The sequence below is a fragment of the Mastomys coucha genome, unplaced genomic scaffold (assembly GCF_008632895.1).
Source record: "Mastomys coucha isolate ucsf_1 unplaced genomic scaffold, UCSF_Mcou_1 pScaffold7, whole genome shotgun sequence".
Classification (NCBI taxonomy): Eukaryota; Metazoa; Chordata; class Mammalia; order Rodentia; family Muridae; genus Mastomys; species Mastomys coucha.
The window spans coordinates 514,550-528,281 of NW_022196913.1; the positions used below are offsets into that span (position 1 = coordinate 514,550).

Sequence of the window (13,732 nt, forward strand, 5' to 3'; positions counted from 1 at the left end):
CCGGCCTCCCACGTCTCAGCCTATCAGCCTAAGGATCCCGCCTTCCATCACGCCGTTCCGCGCACGCTCAGGCCCGAAAGGCCCGGAAGAGGGCCATCAGCTCCTCCCTCTCCTGAGCGCCGTTCATCAGAGCCAATGGAAACGCCTGGTGAAATTGCGTCACTTGTTTCCGGCCTCCTCGCGAGGCAACCTCCACTACTGTAAGGAGGTGTGGGTAATTCCCGGTTCCAGGCTCAGCATGCGGTGCGTCAGTCCAGCTGCTCTGGTGATCTTTTGCGCCGGGCTTTGGATTTCGAACCACGTGCTGGCGCAGGGCCTGGAGGCCGGTGTGCTGCCGAGGGCTGACTGTGAAGGTGAGCGGTGTGTGACCTGCTTGCATGGCGGCGACACTGCGATCAGCCTAGCAATTACCACAGCAGTTTCTCCCGGCCCAGCCTGTAAATATCATTTCACCCAAGAAATGCAGCTCAGTCAATAATGTCCCCCTGCCTTTCCCAGCCTAAGAAAAGCTTGACTTGGGCCCAGTGACACTTGAGGACACGTTCTGCTTTTGCTGTCAGTATTAAGGTGGCGCAGGAATTAGATTTTGTGCAAATGATTTCGCTGCCAGCTTGAGTTTGCTGCTCCTAACTCTGCTTTTGCCTCTGCTCAGAAAACATGTTTTGAGGTTCAAACTTGTTGTCACTCCCATAAGGTAAGTAAAACATGGCAATGTGTTAGGGTTGCTGAAATCAAAGACAAGGCTACGGCTGGTTAGGACTTTATAGACAAGCCACTTTACGGAGGAGTACATTAATTCCTTGAGAAGAGAAAGATAAAATAGACAGGCGCCTTTTTCCTTCTGTGGACTTGGCGATCAGAATACCTTCATTCCACCATCTCACCTGGCTTTGAGGGTGGTATACTACCTAGGTTTTGTAAAAAGTAGTATATTTTGTAGAGGGCTGTGAACAAGAGCCAAGATGAAGAATTTTGATAGTCCTTTTGGGACCACGGTAGCATTTAACCTTCTTGTTTTATTGAAATGATGTAAGCATCATTTAGTGCAGATGCACTAAACAGGAAATGGACACACAAGATTCATGTGGAATGGGCAGTTGAGTCTTATTGTAAATAAATAGTATTAGTAGTTGGAGTCCAACTTTCTATCAGCAATTATCAAACCTTTCTCTAGAAATTTAAAATAAGTTTAAATGTTATTTAAATTTTCTGTAGCTAAAGATACTGGTTTTACAGTTATAATTTCAATTAAAGATCTCATTTTGGGCAAGCAGAATTTTATGATAGAACTTAAAACTCTGAAATCATTATAGATTGATGTATGAAACTACTTCAATAAACAAAAAAGGGCTGGAGAGATGGCTCAGTGGTTAAGAGTACTGACTGCTTTTCCAGAGATCCTGAGTGCAATTCCCAGGAACTACATGGTGGCTCACAACCATCTGAAATGGAATCTGATGCCCTCTTCTGGTGTGGCTGAAGACAGTGACAGTGTACTCACATATGTAAAATAAATAAATCTTAAACAAAACAAAACAGCAAAACCCTGCACCTTAAATAAAAATAACGTAACCATTTGACATCACACCAATCCACACAAGCTGGAACCCTTAAGTTACGAGCTCCAGCCATCTGTGCTGAGGTTATTAGAGACATGGAAGTCCAAGGGTTGAATTTGGATTTCTCTGTGACTCCTGACACTATTAGAATTTTTTCTTTCCAGAAGTCCCTGCCTTGATGGTTTTGACACTGCTGCTTCTCTTGTCTTTGCCTCCATCATGGCAAACATTTCCCAGGTTTGTTCATGTGCCTCTAATCCTCTGGCCATGGCTGGCTTCTGTTTTTCGTTTGTTCATTAGTTCCTTTCATTCTTTCTTGTGATACAGGTTTTCACTATGTAACCCTAGGTGACTTGTGATTTACTATGAAGCAAACTGTGTTCAAGTTCACAGAGAGATCTGCCTGCCTCTGCCTCCCCAGAGCAGGGATTAAAAATTCATGGCATCGAGGCCAGCCTGGTCTACAGAGTGAATTCCAGGACAGCCAGGGCTACACAGAGAAACCCTGCCTCAAAAACCAAAAAAAAAAAAAATTCATGGCATCAATGCCTGGCCTAGCCATGACTTAGTTTTTGGAATTTTCCTGTGCCATGCCCTCTGTCTGTATTTATTATCAGTCTGTATAAAGTGCAATAAAAACCAGTCTGTCTGAGCGTCCAGTAAGTCCTGCATCTCTGTGTCCTACCCGCCTTTTTCCCACAGTTCCGCACATATTTTCTGTTGGGTGATTATGGAGTGACTAAGTATTCCAAAAACTCGCTGTAGTTAAAAAATAATCCTGGAACAGTCTATTCCTCAGGAATTTATTCCTATGCTATTAGGTTAGCAAAATTAGCTGGTTTGTTCTGTATTTCCTTTTTCTTTCTTCTGCCAGCCAATTGCTTGTCTATTGACTACCTTCCCATGGATTCTCAACCTTTCTTCTTCCCCAGGTCTAATGCCTTGTTACAGATCGTCACTGTCTTTCCTTTCTGTTGTCCTGATGTCCTCCAGTCCCGTAGCTTGCTCCATCTCTGGGAGGGTTGTCAAGTTCCCCAGGATTTAATGTGTTCCCAGTTTCCTCCAGGTAGTGTCTCCTCCAACCCCCACAGTTTCTCAGCTATGTACTTTTAAAAAGTCTCTCTAGATGATGTGTCTCATCGCATGAATTTAAAACTCTATTACTTCACACAATAGCAGATTACTGATAAAGGATATATGTGCACTGCGGCAAAATTTCATGCACGTTTTGGTGAGCCAAATGTCCATCTTTAAAAACAAAAGCTAGAGTTCTGGAGTTTTCCTCATTTGGATAGATGATACCTTGTCAGAATGACAGAGACATTTAGAAATCATGAGGTTATGTTGGGGAAGAGATATGAGACCTTTGCACAGCTGGATCTCTCATAGGAAGACAAGATGGGAGGGTGATTAGAGGGTTTGATGAATTCCTACATTGATCATGACAGCATTGATCATGACAGCAGGTGTCTTCTTTGTAGACTTAATGTATTTGATAATCAAGCTGAGTAAGAACTACATCAGAAGACATTTTTTTCACTCTACTGGTGGCTCATGACATTGGCAATCAGTTAGATGATTTCTCGTCATTTGCCTTTGGGGAGAACACTGGGCCTTCACCTTGTCCTACCTCAGAGTCTGTCCCCAAGAGTCCTTTTCTGATTCTGTCTTACATTCTCAACTTCTAAACGTTGGTGTTTCATGAAGGTGATCCCCAGGCCTGTACTTTCTTCATCTCTCTTTTTTCTATGGTCTAATTGTCTGAATATTCCTTGAATATGATGAATTACCATTTATGTACCATCCTGGACCACATCCAAATTTTCAGATTTATAGCCAACGATGGACCATGTACACAAAAACGGTGGGATTATGAAAACTTTCTACCACTCAATGATATTCAATTCCCTGTTTCTAATCCACTGTTTGTGTTGGTTCTGGAATAAACAGACCCAGTGAACTGTCAGTCTTATGAATGACAGTAGGATGACACATAGAGCACTCTACTTACTGTTTACCGTCAACAATCATTGCTTGGATTCTTCTTAATTCAAAAGAAAAGTTAGTGTCAAATATCCCCAGGCAGGCACTTTAGAAAATATTCCAGAAGAGAAGCACATCATCCCCCACACTTTTAGTCCTATCACTCAGGAGGCAGAGGCAAGCTGGTCGCTATGTGTTCAAGGCCAGCCTGTTCTCCACAGAGAGATCCTATCTCAAAGCAAAAATAAACAAACAAGCAACCCAAGTATCCCAGATAAAAGTAATTTTACTATACAAGCCCAATCCATGTGTGTTGTTGCTTCTGAAAGAGTTGTAATGGGACAAGATGGGGGGGGGGCAGTGGTATAGTCATCTGGATCCTGTGTGGGCTTAGGCTAACGCATGGTTTTGTGCCTTAGTTTTTTTACAAACAAGTTTTAAAAGTAAATAGATTAATAGCCTAAAGAATAAAGATTTAAAGAAGGAAGGTGCACTGCAGTATGTTCATGTTTCAAGCTAAGAGTCATAACAAAACAGTCAAGCAGGTTTTTTTAAAAAAATTAAACAATTTATATGGTGGAAAACTTGTAGTAAGCTAAAGTTCACTTATCATGGAAGAAATAAGCTATTTTTTCCAAAAATTTTATATAGTCTAAGTGATCAGAGCCTATAGGGTCTTCCTCAGTGTGAACTCGGCTCTCTCGGCCTTTCATGGTGGCTCCCCCAGCTCAGCTTCTAAGTCTGCGGGCTCCATTCACAGTAAGGGCCATATGCAGGCACACTGTTTTATTTTTAAACTCTCTTGTTTGAAGATTTATCTTTATTTATGTATGTATCTCTGTTTGGTATGTATGATACATGTGTGCAGGAACTTTCAGAGGTCAGAAGAGGGCAGCTGATCCCCTGAAACTGGAGTTTCAGGTGGTTGAGGGCCACCTGGCAGGGGTGATGGGAACTGAACTTGGGACCGCTGGAGGAGCAGCAAGTGCTCTTAACCACTGAGTCAGTGTTCCAGCCCTGGCTATTAATATTATCTTTTTTTGGGGGGGGCCGTTTCGAGACAGGGTTTCTCTGTATAGCCCTGGGTGTCCTGGAACTCACTCTGTAGACCAGGCTGGCCTCGAACTCAGAAATCCTTCTGCCTCTGCCTCCCAAGTGCTGGGATTAAAGGCGTGTGCCACCACGCCCGGCTTAATATTATCTTTTTACTGCAACTCTCTTATGTTTACATTCCTAAAATTCAGTGACACTTACCCACAGCCCCCAATATGGTAACATGTTCTACACAGGCATAATCGCCTCGTTGCTGCAGGCTGCATATGACTCAGGATAGCCACAGATGTAGCTCAACATGAAATTATGTGACGTTGTAAGATTTTGTATGTCTGAAGTTTTTATTTCTTGTAACTCAATTACATGGTTTTTAAGCATAAATTGTAGATGACAATGTAGTGTTGCAATGCCAAAACATCGAACACACCTACCAAGCTTGTGAGCTGTACACTATGATCTGGCAGTGTATAGCAGGTGGCAGCATCTACGTTTCTGTGAGTAACCCCTTTGATGTTCCCACAACGAAGTCACCTAGCAACACATCTCAAATGGCATCCCTGTTATTAGGAGATACATGGCTGTACTGAGAGTTTGCCTCACCATTTCTACTTGAATTATGCATTAGTCAGAATTCTTCATAAAACAGCACCAATATGAAATGTATGTGTGCATGTGTGCATACTTGTGCATTTGTGTTAGTCTTTAACTTACATCTTGCCATAAATTGAAAGGTGGCCAAGAATGTATTACTGAGAGATGAAAGAAAAAGATGGGAAAGAGACAATAAAGATAAAGAAAACTCCAACATATGTTCATTGGATTTCCAGAAGGTTAGAAGAGAGGATGTGTGCATGAATGATGTCACTCTTTGCTGTGACAAAATTCCTGACTAAAAGAACTCAAAGAAAAAAAGATTTACTTTTCTTTCCACAGTAGGGAAGAACATGGGCCCGGGGCCACTGAGAATCAAGTCCTCTCTCTACCACTTGCCTTGAAGTCAGGTGATTTGGGGGGGGGGGGGGGCTCAATCTCTCTATCTGTAAAGAGAGAATAATAAAGTATCTATGACATAGCTTTGTTGTGAAACCTGGAATGAGTTAAAATATATGAAATGCTTGTATCAGAGCCAGCCCCTGCCAGCCCCTGCCAGCTCCTGATAAAGGTTAGCATGGTGATTAATCACGGCTGTGCCTATTCTGAGTCTTGTCTCACAGCTTAAGACAACTGGGGCTGAGTATGGTTCTTCAAGTTAGGATTTAACTATTGCTATACATAAAGTATGGTTTAAAAAACCCAACAGATTAGGTTTCCACCAAGCCCAGTTTCATAATGGTGGAACATAATACTTGTACATGATAAAGAGCTTCATTTAAGGAGTTTCATTTAAGGTATTATAGTTATTCAGATTTTTTTCTCTATGCCTGAAGCAAAGGTATCCCCAAGACCATATCCTATATGAAAGCTATCTTATCTTTTGGGATCTGCCAATGTTTATACAAAGGTTTTCATTTGCGGTGAAACTTAGTTCTAAAGACCAATTGGTGGATTCTGTAAGCTCATATTAAATATCTAGTGCATTGATGGCTTTAGGAACAGAACCCCAAATAATGCTTAGGGTTTGAATCCATGGTCGTAATGCATTGAACCATACCTATATATTTAAAATTTTTATTCTGATTTTGTGCATATAAGTGTTTGCCTGAATGTATGTATTTGTACCACATGCATGCCTGGTGCCACTGGAGGCCAAAAGAGGGCATCAGATCCTTAGAGCTGATGTTACTATGCTTTGTAAGCTGGGGGTGCTGGGAATTGAACCTGGGTCTTCTGTAAGAGCAGCACATGCTCTTAATTGCTGAGCCACCTCTCCTGAATCATATCTATATTTTTTTCACATGGTGGGTGATTTATGGGCACAAATGAGGTCAAGGTAGAATGTGTAACAGACTCAAGTCCCTCTTCCTTCTAGTATGTAAAGAATTCTTAAACCGACTCTACAACTCCGTGCTAACAAGAGGACTAGACTTCTCTGTGGCTGCCATAGAAGAGGAGCTGATCAGCCTTTGCTTGGCTGCTAAAGGAAAAGAAAACCGCCTGGTATGGTAAATTTCATTTTTCTGTTTTTCGTTGTGTTTCAGGAACGAAACTACTAATAGTTTCCCTTTCCACTGGGAGCTTGTGTTTTCCTCCTTCCATGCCTGCTTCAAACATGCCTGTTGTAGACAGCAAGCAGAAGTCAATTCAGGAGAACGAGGTCCTATGTGCTAAGTCTCAAACCCTGAGACAGATGACTGAGGTGCCTATTTAACAAATCAAAGCAGACCTGGCTACCAGGTTCTCCCAGCATCCTCAGTCCCTACCTGTCACAGGGTCCTCCTGGCTGGCATACCCCACCCCCACCCTTCTCCAGCCCAGGGTCTGGGTTCATCTTCAGATGTCCTTCCCTATATAACTCAGCAGTTTTGGTTACCCCTCCTCTTTTGGGAATCCTGGCTGCCCCCTCTCTCCCCTCTCTGCCCAACCCCGCCATCACCTGGCTCAGAGTCCTCTCTACTCTAGACTCTCCCAGATGTCCCTACCCCTGGTTTTGCTCTCCCTTTTACCATAAACCTTCTCCTTTATCACACCTTGGAGCAGCCATATTCTTCCTGTTTTATTTCTTTTTCCATTCACTGTGGATTCTTATTGAGAGTCGTCCAGTTTTCCTTTCTAAGTAAACCATGCACAAGCAATTTCACACTTTCTTAAACAGAATCGTAAAGCTGATGAGGATTTACTATTATGTGAATGGGTAGGCTTTTGCATCTGCTGCTAAGACACTTACTAGAACCCATCGATCATCTATCTCAGTATCATTTACATGTAATGACTGACGCTTTTATATTTTCCTTTTAAGATTATGTTCCCTGAATTTAATGTATGTCTTATTTCAATATTTCTATATCAATAAAGACAATTTCAAATCAAATCTTTTTTTCTGTTGTTCCATCTTGGTATTGAGCCCATAGCCTTGTTCATGCTGAGCATGTGCTTTGCCACTGAGCTGTACCTCAGGAGCCAGTTCAGTTCTTTTTTTGCCTAAAGTGCTCATCTTAATGTGCCCCACTGGACTCTGGCTGAGGCACCAGAAGACCAATGACTCCAGCCTTGTCATCAGGCTAATTAGATGCACCTGATAATCCCCAGGATGATGAGAGACAAGCACATCTAATTAAGCTGATGACAAGGCTGGAGTCACTGGTCATGCAGTGCCTCAGCCTGATGGGGTTAAAACTTAATAGCTGGTCTATGAGAACAAGGTTAATCTCTTTCTCCCTTCTTTATACTGTTTTGCTTGCTTTTATTCATTGTCAGGAACACTGTCTTAACCACATTCCACTTACTTTGTGTGCATGTGCATGGTGTGCATAGAGAGGTCAGAGGACAACTTGCGGGAGTCGCTTCTTTCCTTCTTCTATGTGGGACTCAGGGGTCACACTAAAGTTGCCAGTCTTGGTGGCAGGCTCCTTTGCCATTGGAATCGTCTCACCAGCCCTGTATTTCCTACCATTCTCTTCTCAGTGCTATTATCTAGGGGCCACCACAGACTCGGCCACCAAGATTCTAGGTGAAGTCACTCGTCCCATGAGTGTACACATGCCCACGGGGAAGATTTGTGAGAAACTAAAGAAGATGGACAGCCAGATCTGTGAGCTGAAATACGGTACGAGAGACCCAACTGTCTTTCCAGGCATGTCCCATATGTTAGCAAGCTTTGAAACCCTGGGTCATGTTATCTACAGAGCCAGCATTAGAGGGAAGGCATTCTCCACTCACTGATAGGTTGCTGGGCTGGTGTTTTCCTGTCAGCTGAGCTCCTATAAAGGAAGGGAAATGAATAAACTAATAAGAGCCTAATAGTAAATATTGGATAATAATGGATAATCAGCATTAGGTTGGAACCCCCAGCCTAAAGTTTAAGTTCCTAATTTACTAAGGTGATGTCAGCTGTGAGTGCCTGAAAGTTTTCTGAAAATGAATCGTGGAGCTCCTCTCAGTAAACAACAGAGACTCGAGTTATGTCTGCCCAATGGCAGCAGGACTTCGAAGTCATGTGATTGCGTTTCCCTCCTAGGCGAGTTTACCCTTCTGCCAGATGTCTCTTTTAGGAGATGGGCTTTTTTCCATCAATCAGGCTTTGCCCAGTGCCATAGCTTATCAGAAGTGTCTAAAATAAGCAGTAAGGAAAGGAAGGTGATGCCCTATTTAACGCTCTATCCTTGGCCTTATAAATTTCACATGCTTAAATCTATTCTTATGCTGAAGGGTTGTATCTGGGCCAGCCTCTTGCGTAGATGGAATCAGTGTGATTAAAGGCTAGGAAAATTTTCCCTCAACTATCCTTCAGGTCTGAAATTCCTCTAAGACATAAGTTGTTTTTTCTGTCATACACACATGTACACACACACACACACACACACACACACACACACACACACACTGTATTATTGTAAATTACCTGAGGAATCATTTTGGGTCATTTCCCATCACAACCTTGTAATGAGTGCGTCTACCATAGCTACACAGCAGACCTGAAAGGTTGAAAGGTCCCAACAACAACCTAGTTCTTGGTTTGCTCAGCACAGGCCCTGACTTGCAGGGCAGTGATTATTGGTCTAGGCCCCTTTTTATAGGCTTCAAAGGAGCAGAGCAGAGGTAAGATTCCCTGAGTCCATACAAACCATGTGCACAGAGGGGTAACTGTGTGCTGGGCCTTTCATTCAACAAATTAGTTTTTGAAGACTTGTACATGCAGTGGAGTTACCTCACATGGTCTTTAAATATTAGAAAAAGTATCGGATATTATAGAGGAAATTGATACTTCCTTGTACATGGGCACACTGGTCATCAGGAGACCTTTGGAAGCCACAAACTCATTTGTATTTTTGTATTGACCTCCCTCTTGTACTTTTAAGAGTATTGTGGCACTCCCCTTTTCAAATTTAGTGCCAGATGCCATTTTTTTTCCCTAGAAAAATACCCAAAGAAACTGCTGTCATCTACTTGAAGTTGTTTTTCCCTTGAATACATCAATAGTTATAAATTCTTCTCAGCTTATCGTCACACTCCCTGCAGCTGGAGTTGTAGGTGGTTATGAACTGCCTGATGTGGGTCCCTCTACTGACTCTAATTCGGTCCCTCTGCAAGAGCAGTGCATGCTCTTAACCACAGAGCCAATGCTCCAGCTCTAATTTGTTCACCTTGTTACGGAGTCTCTATAATGTTTACATTGTTGACGATGTATTTTCTCTTAAAACTGGACTATAACCTCCTGGTTAGTTATGACCTATGTTTTTTTAGTTTGCCACAATGAAAGCCCTGCCAAAGACACTGGCTTTTGTTTATCAGTTTTCTTTGACCTTTGGAGAAGAGTTTAAGTTTGTTTCAGGAATGCAGATTTGAGGACTCCGCAAAGCATCCAGCCCCTTGTTTAAGGCCTGAATAGCCCTTGAGAGGAATGGTGGCAGGCAGTTTGTCCTAGCAACTTTATACATCTGAGGATAACAAAATCCTCAGGTGATCAAGTTCCTAATATAAAACACCATAACATTTGCATAGAATTCCCACACATCCTCTTCTGAACTGTAAATCATCTCCAGAGCGCTATCATTATATGGTACAATGTAAATGTTATGCAAATCATTTTCCATTACACATTGTGTGTGTGTGCATGCACATGTGTGCCCACACTCCTGTGCATGTATATGTATGTGAGTGCATTTGTGCCACAGCGTACATGTGAAGGTCAGGGGACAATTTGTGGGAGTCAGTTCCCTCTTTCTAATGTGTGGAATCACTGGGGATTCAACTAAGAATCCTTGGGCTTGGTAGCACGTGCCTTCACCCACTGAGCCATCTTGCCAGCCAGCAAATAGTCATTATACTGTGTTGATTAGGGGTTTTTGACAAAATAAAAAAGAAAAAAGAAAAACATCTGTATATGCTTAACACAGATTTAGCATTTCCATCCCTGAATATCCTTGGTCTATGGTTGGTAGCATTCAGGTAGTAAGAACCCAAGGGGACAGGCTGACTGGTGATATCACATTCTCATTGGGTATGTCTTGGTCCCCATGGGAAGGGGAAGGGAGTCAGCCCTTCTAAGAGTTTTATGAGATTTTTGTTTTGTTGTTCAACTGTGTGTTCTTTTTTGGCATTTAGAGAAGAAATTGGACTTGGCATCGGTAGACCTGTGGAAGATGAGAGTCGCAGAGCTGAAGCAGATCCTTGAGAGCTGGGGGGAAGAGTGCAGGGCGTGTGCAGAGAAAAACGACTACGTGAACCTCATTAGAGAGCTGGCCCCCAAATATATAGAGATACACCCCCAAACAGAGCTCTGACCTCGTCGGCTATCATGAACTGTAGTTAGAGGAAAATGACTGTCTAAGATGAGACTGTGCTGGTTAGGGCTAACCAGGGACTGCCAGGTTGGCCGTCAGTCTTGCTGTTGTATTGTGGAGTTGTGTTGTTTAGGTGTATGATCAACCCGTGCTTCCTGCTGGTCACCCACATTGCAGAGTACAGAGGCCTCAAGGTGACTTTGTCATCCTTCTTGGAGGGTACAGTGGGTCTCTTTGCGTTCCTGTGACAATAATGCTAACAGAAACAAGGCTGGGGAGGGAAGATTCACTTTGGCTCAGGTAGCTAAGGGCAGAGCAGGGAGACAGGAGCTCATCATAGAGGCTGTTGCAATTATGGTGGACAGAGAAGCAGAAAGTGATGTCCAAATAATAAGACTGTAACCTTCAAAGGGATAGCCCTATTCATCCACTTCTGCCAGGCAGACACCCACCTCACAGCCTCCCCAAATTGCCACTAGCTGGGGAACACGCCTTCAAAACAAACCGATGCCAGGTGTGGTGGTGAATGCCTTTAATCTCAGCACTCTGTCCAGAGGCAGATCTCTGTGAGTCTGAGGCCAGCCTGGTTTACAAGGTGAGTCCAGGACAGCCAGGGTCACACAGAGAAACACTGTCTTGAAAAACAAACACTAAAAAAACCTAACCAACGAACCAAACAAACAAACAAACAAAAAACCCAACCAACCAGACAACCAAACAAACAACCCCCAACCAACCAACCAACCAGCCAACCAATAAACCAAACCAAAAAAAAAAAAAAATGAGCTGGAGGAGGACATTTCAGATCCAAGGCATAGCAGAAAGACAATGTGATTTATTATTACTGACTCAAATGTGCTATGGATATTGATGGGATAATATATTTTAAGAAAGAGACAAGAGGCATCTCTTCAAACAAGGTTTTTAAAATGAACGCATTGGACCAGGGTAACAGAAACTATAGTTTATCTAATGTGTGACTTCAATCCCAACAACTACCTAACATAATTCAAAGGTTCTTGTTTCATTTTGCTTTTTAAAAATAGATTTTTTAAAAAACTGCAAATCACTTTAAATATTTTTTCTTTTTGGCACAGCAAGGAGGGAAGCATTCATTACTTTGCAGACGCTTGAGACAAAATTCCTAAGAAAAACAATCAAGGAAGGGGTTAATTTGGCTCATGCTTTGAGATTACTGTTCATCACAGTAGCAGGAGTATGAGGCCCCTGGTCACACTCGTGTTCCGCTAGCTGTCAGTCTAGGACCCAGCACAGAGATGCAGCTGTGCACATTCAGAATGGGGTCTTCCTTCCACAGTTATCCTTCTCTAGCAATGCCCTCACACTCATGCCCAGAGGTATGTGTCACCTAGTCAGTTCTAAATTCCACCAAGTTAACAATGAAGATTAAGCATTGCACTGTGCGACTAGAAGTCCTATTTCTCATATGAAGAAAACTCGTTGGAAGAATACAAATCAACAACCCACAAAAAGTCTGTGCTTGGGCTAATTCTAGCCACCTTGACTTGCCAAGTGACCTACCTCAGAGTCTTCTCCCTTCTTCACTGTCCTGTGTCAGGCAGATGAAAGCACTCACCGCACATGCAGGCGGCAGGAGCACTTGTGCTTTCTAATGCCAGCCTATCAGTCTTAAGAAGCAAGCAATGTTTCAGCTCCGTTTTCTGTCTGTAGATGAATGAGAAACACATGATTAAAGTGGTTGCCTTTGTGAAATAAGTCAGGGTGTGGCTACTCAAGAAAGCATTCTCTTCAAAGTTTCTGAGGTGACGGGGCTGTCGCTTTTCAAGGGGTAAGAGATATGACCATCATATTGATATAGAAGTACAATTAAGATGTGAGTATTCTATTGTACGTCAATTCTATTTCATAAAAAGTTGTAGAAGTTATTTGAAGATTGCCCAAAATTAATTGATTAAAAGCAACTGTTCTTTTAAATAATCAAATGTACTCAGGGCAACCTTTTTTTGTAGAGTAGAGAATAACTTAAATTCAGATAATAAATCTACACTGATAGAATAAGGTTTGCTTTTTAAATGGTGCAAGGAAGTGCATTTTCAGCTAAGCGATGGGGTAAACTTGAATTTATTAGAGAAGTAGTGGTTCCCAAGGAGATATGGAGGTTGTGCAAGTGAAAAACGAGACTAAAAGTACTAGTGTAACGAATGGCCCACGGTGGTTATTGTTTCTGGAATTCAGTTTTCTCACCAGGTGGGAATAGTCTCCTTCATTTTGAATTGTATTTAAGAAACACCAAAGTTGAATTGGAGAGATGGCTCAGTGGTTAAGAGCCCTGGCTCTTTCTGATGACCCAGGTTCAATTCCCAGCACCTACAAGGCAGCTCACAACAATCTATAACACCATTTCTGGGGGCTCCAACACCTTCTGACCTCCAGAAGATCCAGGAGCGCACATGCAACATGTACACGAACATGCATAGGCAACACCTATATGCACAAACTAAAAACAAAATACCAAAGTTAAAATCTAAACCTTTTATAAAAACCCTAAGACTACCTCTGTGTCTTAGGGTTTCTATTGCTGTGAAGAGACACCATGGCTGCAGCAACTCTTATAGCATTTAACTGGTGCTAGCTTACAGGTTCGGAGGTTTAGTGCATTACTATCATGGTGTGGAGCTTGCAGGCAGACATGGTGCTGGAGAGTTAGCTGAGAGTTCACAGGAAGGGGAGACACTGGGCATGGTGTGGGATGTTAAAACCTTGGCAGCCTATTTG

The 13,732-nt window shown here is 42.5% G+C and overlaps 1 protein-coding gene across 1 annotated transcript; it reads left to right on the forward strand.

Annotated features, from left to right (window-relative positions):
* The first annotated feature begins 5 nt into the window (after positions 1-5).
* Positions 6-11,173, forward strand: Cdnf (cerebral dopamine neurotrophic factor). The gene is made up of 4 exons (XM_031359533.1): positions 6-353; positions 6,565-6,692; positions 8,157-8,298; positions 10,797-11,173. The coding sequence occupies exons 1-4, from the start codon at positions 239-241 to the stop codon at positions 10,973-10,975; spliced, it is 564 nt and encodes a 187-aa protein (XP_031215393.1). The 5' UTR covers positions 6-238; the 3' UTR covers positions 10,976-11,173.
* Positions 11,174-13,732: the final 2,559 nt, after the last annotated feature.

Bases quoted from the DNA above. Each gene is read 5' to 3' on its own strand.
- Cdnf (XM_031359533.1), top strand. From the start codon at position 239: ATGCGGTGCGTCAGTCCAGCTGCTCTGGTGATCTTTTGCGCCGGGCTT. The intron at 354-6,564 runs GTGAGCGGTGTG...TCTTCCTTCTAG, and splicing joins GCCGAGGGCTGACTGTGAAG to TATGTAAAGAATTCTTAAAC. The intron at 6,693-8,156 runs GTATGGTAAATT...TTCTCTTCTCAG, and splicing joins AAGGAAAAGAAAACCGCCTG to TGCTATTATCTAGGGGCCAC.